Source organism: Oryctolagus cuniculus, chromosome 8 (genome assembly GCF_964237555.1).
Source record: "Oryctolagus cuniculus chromosome 8, mOryCun1.1, whole genome shotgun sequence".
NCBI lineage: Eukaryota > Metazoa > Chordata > Mammalia > Lagomorpha > Leporidae > Oryctolagus > Oryctolagus cuniculus.
The window spans coordinates 143,198,184-143,211,118 of NC_091439.1; the positions used below are offsets into that span (position 1 = coordinate 143,198,184).

Consider the following 12,935-nt stretch of genomic DNA (forward strand, 5'->3'; position numbering starts at 1 on the left):
GTGAATTCTCTGGTGCATTATGAGGTTTAACTTTTGTCCAAAGGCTTTTCCAGTCATTACATTCATAAGGTTTCTGCCCTGTGTGAATTCTCTGATGCATGATGAAGGTCGAATTATGGCTAAATGCTTTCCACAGTTATTACAATCAAGAGTTTTCTACTCTGTGTGAATTCTCTGCTGGGATATCAGGTTTGTATTTGTCTAAAGGCTTTTCCACAGTCATTACATTCATGAGGTTTCTCCCCTGTGTGAATTCGCTGGTGTATGATGAAGTGTCACTTTCATCCAGAGGCTTTTCCAGTCATTACATTCATAAGGTTTCTGCCCTGTGTGAATTCTCTGATGCCTGATGAGGTCTGACTTTCGTCCGAAGGCTTTTCCACAGTCATTACATTTATGAGGTTTCTCCCCTGTGTGAATTTGCTGATGCATGATGAGGTCTGACTTTTGTCCAAAGGCTTTTCCACAGTCATTACATTTATGAGGTTTCTGCCCTGTGTGAATTCGCTGGTGTATGATGAGGTTTGACTTTTGTCCAAAGGCTTTTCCACAGTCATTACATTCATGAGGTTTCTCTCCTGTGTGAATTTGCTGGTGTATGATGAGGTCTGAATTTCATCTAAAGGCTTTTCCACAGTCATTGCATTTATGAGGTTTCTCCCCTGTGTGAATTCGCTGATGTAAGAGGAGGTTTGAATTTTGTGTAAAGGCTTTTCTGCAGTCATTACATTTATGAGGTTTCTCCCCTGTGTGAATTCGCTGGTGTATGATGAGTTCTGACTTTTGTCCAAAGGCTTTTCCACAGTCATTACATTTATGAGGTTTCTCCCCTGTGTGAATTCTCTGGTGTATGATGAGGTGTGACTTTTGTCCGAAGGCTTTTCCACAGTCATTACATTTATGAGGTTTCTCCCCTGTGTGAATTTGATGGTGTATGATGAGTTCTGACTTTCGTCTGAAGGCTTTTCCACAGTCATTACATTTATGAGGTTTCTCCCCTGTGTGAATTCTCTGGTGTACGATGAGATGTGACTTTCGTCTGAAGGCTTTTCCACAGTCATTACATTTATGAGGTTTTTCCCCTGTGTGAATTCTCTGGTGTACGATGAGATGTGACTTTCGTCTGAAGGCTTTTCCACAGTCATTGCATTTATGAGGTTTCTCTCCTGTGTGAATTCGCTGGTGTACTATGAGGTCTGACTTCAACAGAAAGCCTTTTCCACATTGAAGGCAATTATGAGGTTTCTCTCCGGTGTGAATTTGCTGATGGTTTATGAGGTATGACTTTTGTGTAAAGGCTTTTCCACAGTCACTACATTCATGAGGTTTCTCCCCTGTGTGAATTTGCTGGTGTATGATTAGGTCTGAGTTTGTTCGAAAGGCTTTTCCACAGTCATTACATTTATGAGGTTTCTCCGCTGTATGAATTTGCTGGTGTATGATGAGCTCTGACTTTGTTCGAAAGGCTTTTCTGCAGTCATTACATTTATGAGGTTTCTCTCCTGTGTGAATTCGCTGATGTAAGAGGAGGTTTGACTTTTGTGTAAAGGCTTTTCCACAGTCATTACATTTATGATGTTTCTCCCCTGTGTGATTTTGCTGGTGTATGATGAGTTCTGACTTTTGTCCAAAGGCTTTTCCACAGTCATTACATTTATGAGGTTTCTCCCCTGTGTGAATTCGCTGGTGTATGGTGAGGTGTGACTTTTGTCCAAAGGCTTTTCCACAGTCATTACATTTATGAGGTTTCTCCCCTGTGTGAATTTTGTGTTGTTTCCTGAGGACTGACTTTTGTCCAAAGGCTTTTCCACAGTCATTACATTCAGAAGGTGAATTAAAACTGAGTGATTTTCCACAAGGTTTACACGTGTAAAGTTTTTCCCTTGTATTTAGTCTCTGATTTATTGCAAGATGTGACTGGTGAATGACAGGTTCAACATACATAATGTACTTATAAAATTTCTTGTGTGAGTTTGTTGATGCATATTGAGGCTAGAATTGTCATGGATAGCTTTTTCTATTTGTGTTGCTTTTCCAAAAGTGACAGTTGATTTATTACAGTTTTCTGCCATATGAACCCTCTCAGATTTACAGAACATCTTTCTTGTGAAGACTTTTGCTTGTCCAGTGGGTCCAAATGGCTGCTTCATGATGTGAATCTTGTCATGCTGACTAAGAGGCTCACAGAACTGGAGAGATTTTCCAGGTATCTTAGTGTTATCAAATTTCTCTCCAGCCTGTAGTTGATCAGGCCCACTGGGGGGATACACAGTGTGACATTTATTGCATTCCTCAGGCTTCAGTCCTGAATAGATTCCCTCTTTAATAATCAGTGTTGGAACATGGATTGAATTTAAACTAAGTGTTTTTCTTAATTCTATTCTCTTGAGAGCTGATGTCTTGTTATTTTTCATAAAATCCTGATTCAGATTTTTGTCCTGACTTTCCTGGTTGATCCTAATCAGGTCATCCCTTTTCATGACCACTGAAATGAGAAAAAGCAATCATGTCACTGAATCACATGTAACTGTTTCTCCTGGCATACTCATGTAAAGGGACTGAAGGTACTTGTTATCCAAGTGGCATAAGATTTTCACAAAATCAGTATGAGGTACTTATTTGTGACCATTATATGGTTTTTCTCCTTAATACATTAATATACCATGAGGTTTCCCAATGTTCAAACATGATCCTTTTTACTATGGGAAATTGTCAAGGATGGTAGAATGACATTTGTGCTATGATGTGTGGGATGCCTGCATCTCAAAACAGTGTCAGTTTGAGCCCTGGCTACTCTGCTTTTAGTACAGCTCTCTGCCTATGTAAACTGGAAGGAACCAAATAATGGTTCATGTGCCTGGGAACCTGTGAGAAACCAGGGAAGACTAGAGGAATTCTAGAGCTTTGGCTTCAGACTAGTTAGACCTAAGTGTTGCAGGCATCTGGGAAGTGAGCTAATAGAGAACCTCTTTCTCTCTCTCTCTTCTCTCACTATCACTCTGCCTTTCACAAAGATGAAATAACTATAAAATATTTTAAAGAATGGACAAATACTTAATAAAAATATTCACCCACTACCTAGCAACCATTTTTTTCCCTGTGCTTTTTCTCCAGTTTATTTTTATAAAAATTGTGTGCTTTTTGCTTCTCTGATATCTCAACCATAAACATGAAAAAGTTTCACTGATCATTTACTTGCAGGTGGAGAAGAGTGAAATGTGCCTGCACTTCAAGCAGGACAACATTTAAAGAGTATGATTTGAATGTCTGAGTGTCTCATGCTCAGTCTTCCTAGGTAAACATCATTTGTGGGATTTTTCAAATGAAAAACTACTTTGTCTCTACTCTATGACAGCTTCCCCAAATTTCTAAGGACACCCAACACCTTCAGCTTCTCAGAAGTACAACAGGAACAGAAAATTCCCAAGATACCACTTTAGTTAAACACTCCCAATCAGTTTGAAGAATTTGTTTCTGCAAACCGGGATGTGCTCATCCTCTTTGAAAAGTGTTTTCTAACTCATTCTGAAATCATCAGTGCTGGTTACCTCCTCTAAATTCTTTCTAGAAGCATTCCTGTGTGATAATTTGAATTTCTGGAGGCTTTTGATCAGTTTCCTCCTATTTTCACTGAAAGCTTCATTTCCTATGCTTTTCTTATCTTTTTATTTGCTTATTTCTCAATGATACTGAAAAATAAGAGAGAAATCATACTTCAAACTCCACCCTTCAAGAAATCTGAGCCACTCAACATAATCCCACAAGGCTACTTGACCTTGGGTCTCAAAATCTCATTACTTTCTTGGTGAGTCTAGGATCACTTATTTTCATGTTTTATAAGTTTATGCTTAGTTTATGATTTCTTTTTTTCAAAGATTTACTTTATTTATTTGAAAGCTAGAATTATAGAGAGAGAGATAGAGAGAAGTCTTCCATCTGCTGGTTCAGTCCCCATATGGGCACAACAACCAATGCTGGGCCAAAATGAAGTTAGGAGCCAGGAGTGTCTTTCTTGTCTCCCACACGGGTACAGGAGGCCAAAGACTTGGGCCAACCTCTGTTCTTTTCTCAGGTGCATTAGCAGAGAGCTGGGTTAGAAGAGGACTAGCTGGGACTGGAACTGGCACCCATATGCAATGCTAGTGTTGCAGGCTGGAGCTTTAACCCACTGCACCACAGTGTCATTCCTAGCTTCATAATTTCTGATGTCACAGCACAGAGGCTTACTCATGACCATCTTTTATTTTTAAAGATTTATTTATTTATTTGAAAGTCAGAGTTACACAGAGAGAGGACAGGCAAAGAGAGAGTAAGGTCTTGATCCAATGGTTCACTCCCCAATTGGCCACAACAGCCAGAACTGTGCTGATCTGAAGCCAGGAGCCAGGAGCTGCTTCTGGGTCTCCCTCAGGTGCAAGGGTCCAAGGACGTCTACTGCTTTCCCAGGCCATAGCCAAGAGCTAGATCGAAAGTGGATCAACTGGGTCCTGAACTGGTGCCCATATGGGATGCTGGTGCTTCAGGCTAGGGTGTTAATTCACTGTGCCACAGCACCAGCCACATGACCATCTTTTAGCATTTACTTATTTACTTACTTGAGAGTCAGAGAGACAGAATGAGAGATAAAGACAGACTGAAAAAGAGGTTTGCCAACTGTAGGCTCACTCCTCAAATGTTTCCAACAGACTATAATTTTCTTATTTGTTTGAGAGGCACAGAGGAAAAAAAAAGAAAGAGACTAAGAGAGAGTTCACATTTATTGATTCAGTCCTGAGCAAGTTCTATGCCTGGGCAAAATCATGACTAGGAATTCAATCTGAGCAATGAGTTAGAAATAAGTTTCTGGGGGCTGGCATTGTGGCATAGCAGGTAAAGCCACCACCTGCAGTGCCAACATCACTTATGGGCACCAGTTTAAGTCCTAGCTGCTCCACTTCTGATCCAGCACTCTGCTATGGCCTGGGAAAGCAGTAGAAGATGGCCCAAGTCCTTGGACCCCTGTACCCATATGGGAGACCTAGAAGAAGCTCCTGGCTCCTAGCTTCAGATCAGTACAGCTCCAGCCATGACAGCCAGTTGGGAAGTGAATCAGTGGATGGAAGACCTCTCTCTCAGCCTCTCCTTCTTCTCTCTCTCTGACTTTCAAATAAATAAATAAATCTTTAAAAAAAAAAAAAAAAAACAGAAACAGGCTGGTGTGGCGGCTCAATAGGCTAATCCTCTGCCTACAGCACTGGCACACCAGGTTCTAGTCCCGGTCAGGGTGCCAGATTTTGTCCCGGTCACCCCTCTTCCAGGCCAGCTCTCTGCTGTGGCCCAGGAGTGCAGTGGAGGATGGCCCAGGTCCTTGGGCTCTGAACCTGCATGGGAGACCAGGAGAAGCACCTGGCTCCTGGCTTTGGATCAGCACAGTGTGCCAGCCACAGCACACTGGCCATGGTGGCCATTGGAAGGTGAGCCAATGGAAAAAGGAAGACTTTTCTCCCTACCTCTGTCTCTCACTGTCCACTCTGCCTGTCAAAAAAAAAATTAATCTTAAAAAAATAAGTTTCTGTATGTTGCCTAATTAACAAGCACTAAGGAACTAATAAGTACATGAAGGAAAAGGTATGAACATGTAGAGAAGGACAAGTTAGAATTGGGGGAATGTATCAAACCTAGATAAAAGCCTTAGTAACATCAGAAAATGACTGGATTTTTTTTTTAATCAAAGAACATCTTCACTAAGAACAAAAGTTAGAAAGATAGTGGTATATCTAAATGCCTGTGTCTGATGCACAAAACCAGCTATCATCAGGAGTAAGGCTTAAGAAAAATTCATGGAAAGAACACCAGTCAACATCTGCACACTCTGGCTTGGCCTCCCTGTCTGTTATGTGCAGACTGACCTGAAAGGCTCTCATTCAAGCATTCGTCCACCATCCATGGCTCTTCTCCTCGCTCCAACTTGAAGATCAAATCAGGCTTGGTAATGCAGTGCCCTATTAATGGAAACAAAGTAAGACTTTGTGAAATCACTATCTTGGGTTATTTAAAGGACTACAGCTTGGTTCAGGAGCCATGCAACAAATGTTCCAATTTGAATCTTTTGTTAGATGGTAGATATTCAGATTATTCATGGACTCACATTCTAATCCTGCCCAATATTAAACATTATAAAGTGTTCCCTTATTTGTCAAATAGCAAGAAAACGTTATCACTGGGTGTGTGATGGGTGTCACTCACCCAAGGAGAACAGGTTGCTGTAGGTCTCCAGCATCACATCTCTGTACAGGATTTTCTGAGCATTGTTCATTTTCTGCCATTCCTCCCACGTAAAGTACACAGCCAGGTCTTCAAATGCTGTCATCACCTATAATAATACACTTCCAGTCAACATGTTAACTCTGTCACAAAATAAACACTGACAGTTGTGTATGGATATGAAGGAAAAAAGGAAGGCTAAGGTTTCACATTAGACTTGTTGAGTGTTTAGAAAGCCACACAGAGCATTCAACAGAGTCAAACCCATGATCTACAGGCTGTGAGAAATGCCCAAGCTGAAGGGAAACAGGAGGTTCAAATCACAAAGGCCACATCATTCAAGGGGAATTGCACAGCAGGCTAGAAGAGGGGCAATACTGACTCTTGACTGGGCAATGTTAAGGAGAAGTATGTAGAAGCATTGAGAAAAAAAGGCAAGAAACCATCAATGAAACTACGATGGGAATGAACAGAAAACAATTTCCAGGAAAACACCATGCATATCAATTCCAAAATGTCAGAGAAAAAATATATTAAATGACAGGGCAGACATTTAGCTTAGTGTTTATGATGCCACCTCAGAGTGTCTATGATTTCCATTGCCAGCTCTAGTTTCTAGCTCCCAGTTAATGCAAACCTGGGGAAGCAATGGTGATGTCACCAATGAAGGAGGCCTAGATTCCATTCCTCAATCCTGGCTTCAGTCCTGCCCCACCTGTTTGGTATGGTTATCTAGGAAGTGAATTAATGTGACAAAGCTCTCTCTCTCTCTCAGTCCATCAAGTTTTTTCTCTATCAAGCTAATAAATATTTTTAAGTAAGAGAGAAAATACAGGTAAGACAAAGAATACAAATTAGCTTTTGCCCTTATCTATGATTATTCTACTGATAAACAATTGAAATAACATTATACCTAATCAAAGTGAAAGCAATGGAAATACTTGCCCAAAACATTCAAATGATAAACATTTGAAATAACATTATACATAATTAAAGTGAAAGCAATGGAATTATTTGCCCAAAAAGAGAACCTGGGAATGTCTGCAGTACAATCTGCATTTGTGACTCACTGAGAAAAATGCTTAGAGATTTGCTTCAGAACCTGCAATAGTCACCAGAATTGTGATCCAGCAGGCTAAGCCTCCACCATCAATGCTGGCATCCCATGTAAACAGAGGACTTGAGTCCTTGCTGCTCCACTTCCAATCTAGTTCCCTGCTAATCTGATTGAAAGAGCAGTGAAAATGGCCTGAGTATTTGGACCCTTCCACCAATGTGGGAGACCCATGGAGTCCCAGGCTCCTGGCTTTGGCCTGGCCCAGTCCCAGCCATTGTGGGCATTTGGGGAATGAACAGTAGATAGAAGATATATCCTTCTGTCTCCCTGTCTCTCCCAATCTCTGCAAGTCCACCTTTCAAATAAATAATCTTAAAAAATAAATGAGCCTCCAGTAGATTCTTTTCTTCACACATTCCTTATCCTATTCCAGAATCCAATTCAGCTTCTCAAAGGTATTAAGAACTCCATCACTCTAACAATTTGAAAACAAACTTAACTGATTGGTGTTCTAGCACTAGGTAACTCTTCCTCTTACAGAATGCTAAGTGTTTACTTCATAGGTAGCACTAAAACACTGTTCAGTACATCATCTGTGTGTAGACTGTTTCAGACATGACCCCAAAAATGTAGCATATTGTGCTTAGTTTCAACTCAATTCATGTAACAAATATATATTTTGCTATAGCAACAGAAAGAGACCAAATTGCATTATTATAGATGACAGTAATGTTTCATAATCATGCCAAATTCATAATTCATTTCTGTATATTCTGTGGGAACAAATTTTATGTTTATTTTTCTATTTTAAAATTTTTTAAAGATTTATTTATTTATTTGAAAGTCAGAGTTACACAGAGAGAAGAGAGACAGAGAGAGAGAGGTCTTCCATCTGCTGGTTCAGTCCCCAATTGGCTGCAATGGCTGGAACTGCACCAATCTGAAGCCAGGAACCAGGAGCTTCTTCTGGGTCTCCCACATGGGTTCAGGGGCCCGAGGACCTGGGCCATCTTCCACTGCTTTCCCAGGCCATAGTAGAGAGCTGGAGCAGAAGTGGAACAGCCGGGTCTCAAACCGGTGCCCATATGGGATGTCGATGCTTTAGACCAGGGCATTAACCCACTGAGCCACAGAGCTGGCCCCATATTTTCCATTTTAATTAACTAGTATACTGGGACTGGCACTGTGGCTAGCAGGTAAAGCCACTGCCTTCAGTGCTGGCATCCCATATTGGTGCCAGTTCAAGTCCCAGTGGCTTCACTTCCAATCCAGCTCTCTGCCAAGGTCCTGGGAATTCAGTAAAAGATGGCCTAAGTCCTTGGGCCCCTGAACCCATGTGGGAGACCCAGAAGAAACTCTTCACTTCTAGCTTTGGATCCGTGTAACTCCGGCCATTGTGGCAAACTGAGGAGTGAACCAGCAGATGGAAGACTCTCTCTCTCCCTCTGCCTCTCTGTAACTCTGACTTTCAAATAAATTTAAAAAATTAAAAAATAAATAAATAAACTAGCATTAAACACCTAAAATGTGTACTGACAAACTGGGCAATAATTAAAAACAAAAGAAAAAACCACTTACAGGTGATATATTAATTTTCTTTCCTCTTAGAAACATGTGGAGGACCCAGAATCATACCTGGGAGAGAAGGTGAATGGCAGGAGTTCAAAGAAAACTCTGGAGGCCAATGCTGCGGCATAATGGGTAAAGCTGCTGCCTTCAGTGCCAGCATTCCATATGGGTTCTGGTTCGAGTCCTGCCTGCTCAACATACAATCTAGCTTTCTGCTATGTCATGAGAAAGCAGTGGAACATGGTCCAAGTCCTTGGGCCACTGCACCTGCATGGGAGACCCAGAAGCTCTTGGGTCTTGGCTTTGGATTGGCTGAGCTCCAGCCTTTCCAGTAATTTGGAGGGTGAGCCAGCAGATAGAAGACTTTCTCTCTCTGCAACTCTTTCAATAAATAAATGAAATCATAAAAAAAAAACAACTCTGGTTTCCTTCTGCACTGAACAGTGGGGGAAAAAAGGATATAATAGAATGAATATAGAATAATAAATACATTAACCAAGAAAACAGCTACTTCATTGTGGAGGAATAAACCTGTAAAAATAGAAATGCATAGGAAAATGCACCCACCTATATTAAGTGTCAGAGATTAAACAGAAGTTATAATTGGTTTAACGAAAGCATTATCCACAAATTTTGTAAAATAAAAATGTAAAAGTAAAAAGAAATGTTGAGTGTTCAAATGAATAAGGTTATCAGAGATAAACATTATGTTGTTATTAAAGTTTATACTAAAGAAAGTTAACAAATACACAGAGTATATATTTAATGCAGTGCATTTTACCAGTAATGATTCCAAGTAGCACCTTTCCCTGTATTCATCCCTTCACAAAACCCTGGATTGGGGCTGGCACTGTGGCCTAGCAGGTAAAACTGCCACCTGCAGACTGGCATCCCATATAGGCATTGGTTTGATTCCCAGCTGCCCCACTTCTGATCCAGCTTTCTTCTATGGCCTGGGAAAGCAGTAGAAGATGGCCCAAGTCCTTGGGCCCCTGTACCCATGTGGAAGACCCAGAAGAAGCTCCTGGATCCTGGCTTTGGATTGGCACAACTCTAGCCATTGCAGCCAACTGGGGAGTGAACCAGCAGATGGAAGAACTCTCTCTCTCTCTCTGCCTCTCCCTCTCCCTGTGTGTAACTCTTTCAAATAAATAAATAAATAAATCTTTTTTTATCTTTTATTTAATGAATATAAATTTCCAAAGTACAACTCATGGATTACAATGGCTTCCCCCCCCATACCATCCCCCCCACCCACAACCCTCCCCTTTCCCACTCCCTCTCCCCTTCCATTCACATCAAGATTCATTTTCAATTATCTTAATATACAGAAGATCAGCTTAGTATACATTAAGTAAGGATTTCAACAGTTTGCTCCCACACAGAGACATAAAGTGAAAAATAATAGATGATTTTTTTTAAATGATGATGAAATCAGATCAGACCTATTGTCATGTTTAATCCCAGTGAGAGTCAAGTTGGGAATTGATAGTTACTTTCTTTTTTTTTTTTACAGAAGATCAGTTTAGTGTACATTAAGTAAAGATTTCAACCGTTTGCACCCCCATAGAAAAACAAAGTGAAATATACTGTTTGAGTACTCGTTATAGCATTAAGCCTCAATGTACAGCACATTATGGACAGAGATCCTACATGAGGAGTAAGTGCACAGTGACTCCTGTGACTCCTGTTGTTGACTTTACAAATTGACACTCCTGTTTATGGCATCAGTAATCTCCCTATGCACCAGTCATGAGTTTCCAAGGCTATGGAAGCCCCTTGAGTTCTCCGAATCTTATCTTGTTTAGACACGGTCATAGTCAAAGTGGAGGTTCTCTCCTCCCTTCAGAGAAAGGCACCTCCCTCTTTGAAGACCTGTTCTTTCCACTGGGATCTCACTCATAGAGATCTTTTTGCCAGAGTGTCTTGGCTTTCCATGCCTGAAATACTCTCATGGGCTTTTCAGCCAGATCCAAGTGCCTTTAGGGCTGATTCTGAGGCCAGAGTGCTATTTGGGACATCCGCCATTCTATGAGTCTGCTGAGTATCTCACTTCCCATGTTGGATCACTCTCCCCTTTATTTATTCTATCGGTTAGTGTTAGCAGGTACTAGACTTGTTTATGTGATCCCTTTGACTCTTAGTCCTTTCATTATGATCAATTGTGAACTGAAATTGATCACTTGGAATAGTGAGATGGCATTGGCACATGCCACCTTGATGGGATTGAACTGGAATTCCCTGGTATGTTTCCAACTCTACCAATTGGGGCAAGTCAGCCCGAGCATGCCCCAAATTATACATCTCTTCCCTCTCTTATTCCCACTCTTTTGTTTAACAGGGATCACATTTCAGTTAAATTTTAACACTTAAGAATAACTGTGTATTAATTACAGAATTAAACCAGTCATATTAAGTAGAACAGACAAAAAAAAAATACTAAGAGGGATAATGTATTAAGTTGTCCATTAACAGTCAGGGCTATGCTGATCAAGTCACCATTTCTCATAGTGTCCATTTCACTTCAGGTGTTTCCTTTTTAGTGTTCAGTCGGTTGTCACCGATCAGGGAGAACATATGGTATTTGTCCCTTTGGGACTGGCTTACTTCACTCAGCATGATGTGTTCCAGATTCCTCCATTTTGTTGCAAATGACAGGATTTCGTTGTTTCTTACTGCGGTATAGTATTCTAAAGAATACATATCCCATAATTTCTTTATCCAGTCTACCGTTGATGGGCATTTAGGTTGGTTCCAGGTCTTGGCTATTGTGAATTGTGCTGCGATAAACATTAGGGTGCAGACCACTTTTTTGTTTGTCAATTTAAAGACCTTTGGGTAAATTCCAAGGAGTGGGATGGCTGGGTCGAACGGTAGGGTTATCTTCAGGTTTCTGAGGAATCTCCAGACTGATTTCCACAGTGGCTTGACCAGTTTGCATTCCCACCAACAGTGGGTTAGTGTCCCTTTTTCCCCACATCCTCGCCAGCATCTGTTGTTGGTAGATTTCTGTATGTGAGCCATTCTAACCGGGGTGAGGTGAAACCTCATTGTGGTTTTGATTTTCATTTCCCTGATTGCTAGTGACCTTGAACATTTTTTCATGTGCCTGTTGGCCATTTGGATTTCCTCTTTTGAAAAATGTCTATTGAAGTCCTTGGCCCATCTCTTAAGTGGGTTGTTTGTTTTGTTTTTGTGGAGTTTCTTGATCTCTTTGTAGATTCTGGTCATTAACCCTTTATCTGTTGCATAGTTTGCAAATATTTTTTCCCATTCTGTTGGTTGTCTCTTCACTCTCCTGACTGTTTCTTTTGCAGTACAGAAACTTCTCAATTTGATGCAATCCCAATAGTTGATTTTGGCTTTGACTGCCTGTGCCTCCCTCCCTTTTTTCCTTTGCTGCCCCTTCACTCCGGTCTGTAGGTTGTTCCCCAATAAACCCTTTCCCTTACTCCGGTGTCTGGTGTGCTTTGTGACGGCTAACATTAAGATATAACATTGGTGCCATGACTTGGATAGCCTCCTATTGGTAATCCAGCGTCCCCCAGTGCTCTGGGGTCCTGGATTTTTGCCGGTCATGAAGCACATCTCTGGAACTCTTTCCAAGCCACCAAATGCTCCGCGACCTCCATCCACACATCGGCCTTCCAAATTTTGAGGTAAGACATGGGACGAAAATTCCTCATGGCGACTGCTATTTGAGTGGTGGTCTACTGTCGGATACTCGCCTGACTACTCTCATAAAGGTCATAGCACTGGACTCTAGCCACCACTCCTACTTAAGGCCTTTAGCCTCTACAGACACTTTGTCCAGGCAACAGTGGGTGTGAGTGACAACTCCACCTCTGTTCACCTCTTTTCAGGCCAGGCCCTCGGCTCCAGTGGGCGCTTGGGTGATGACCCCGCCTATTGCTCCCATTTCTCTCCTAGTCAGATGGCCAGGACTTCAAGGATGCTTGCTTTCCACCAATCTGACCTACTGAGTCGCCATGGGAAATTCCTCCTCCCGCGTTCCATCTGATTCTCCTCTTGGTTGCCTTTTAAGTAATATGGTCCCTCTCAAATT

General features: G+C 41.4%; 1 protein-coding gene across 1 annotated transcript; it reads right to left on the reverse strand.

The window, feature by feature from the left end:
* Positions 1–228: 228 nt before the first annotated feature.
* On the reverse strand, positions 229–12,555 carry LOC103345490 (zinc finger protein 665-like). The gene is given in 4 exon segments (XM_070047168.1): positions 229–1,917; positions 2,079–2,485; positions 5,889–5,981; positions 12,456–12,555. Coding segments are annotated over 4 exon segments (2,289 nt in total).
* Between the last annotated feature and the right edge of the window lie 380 nt (positions 12,556–12,935).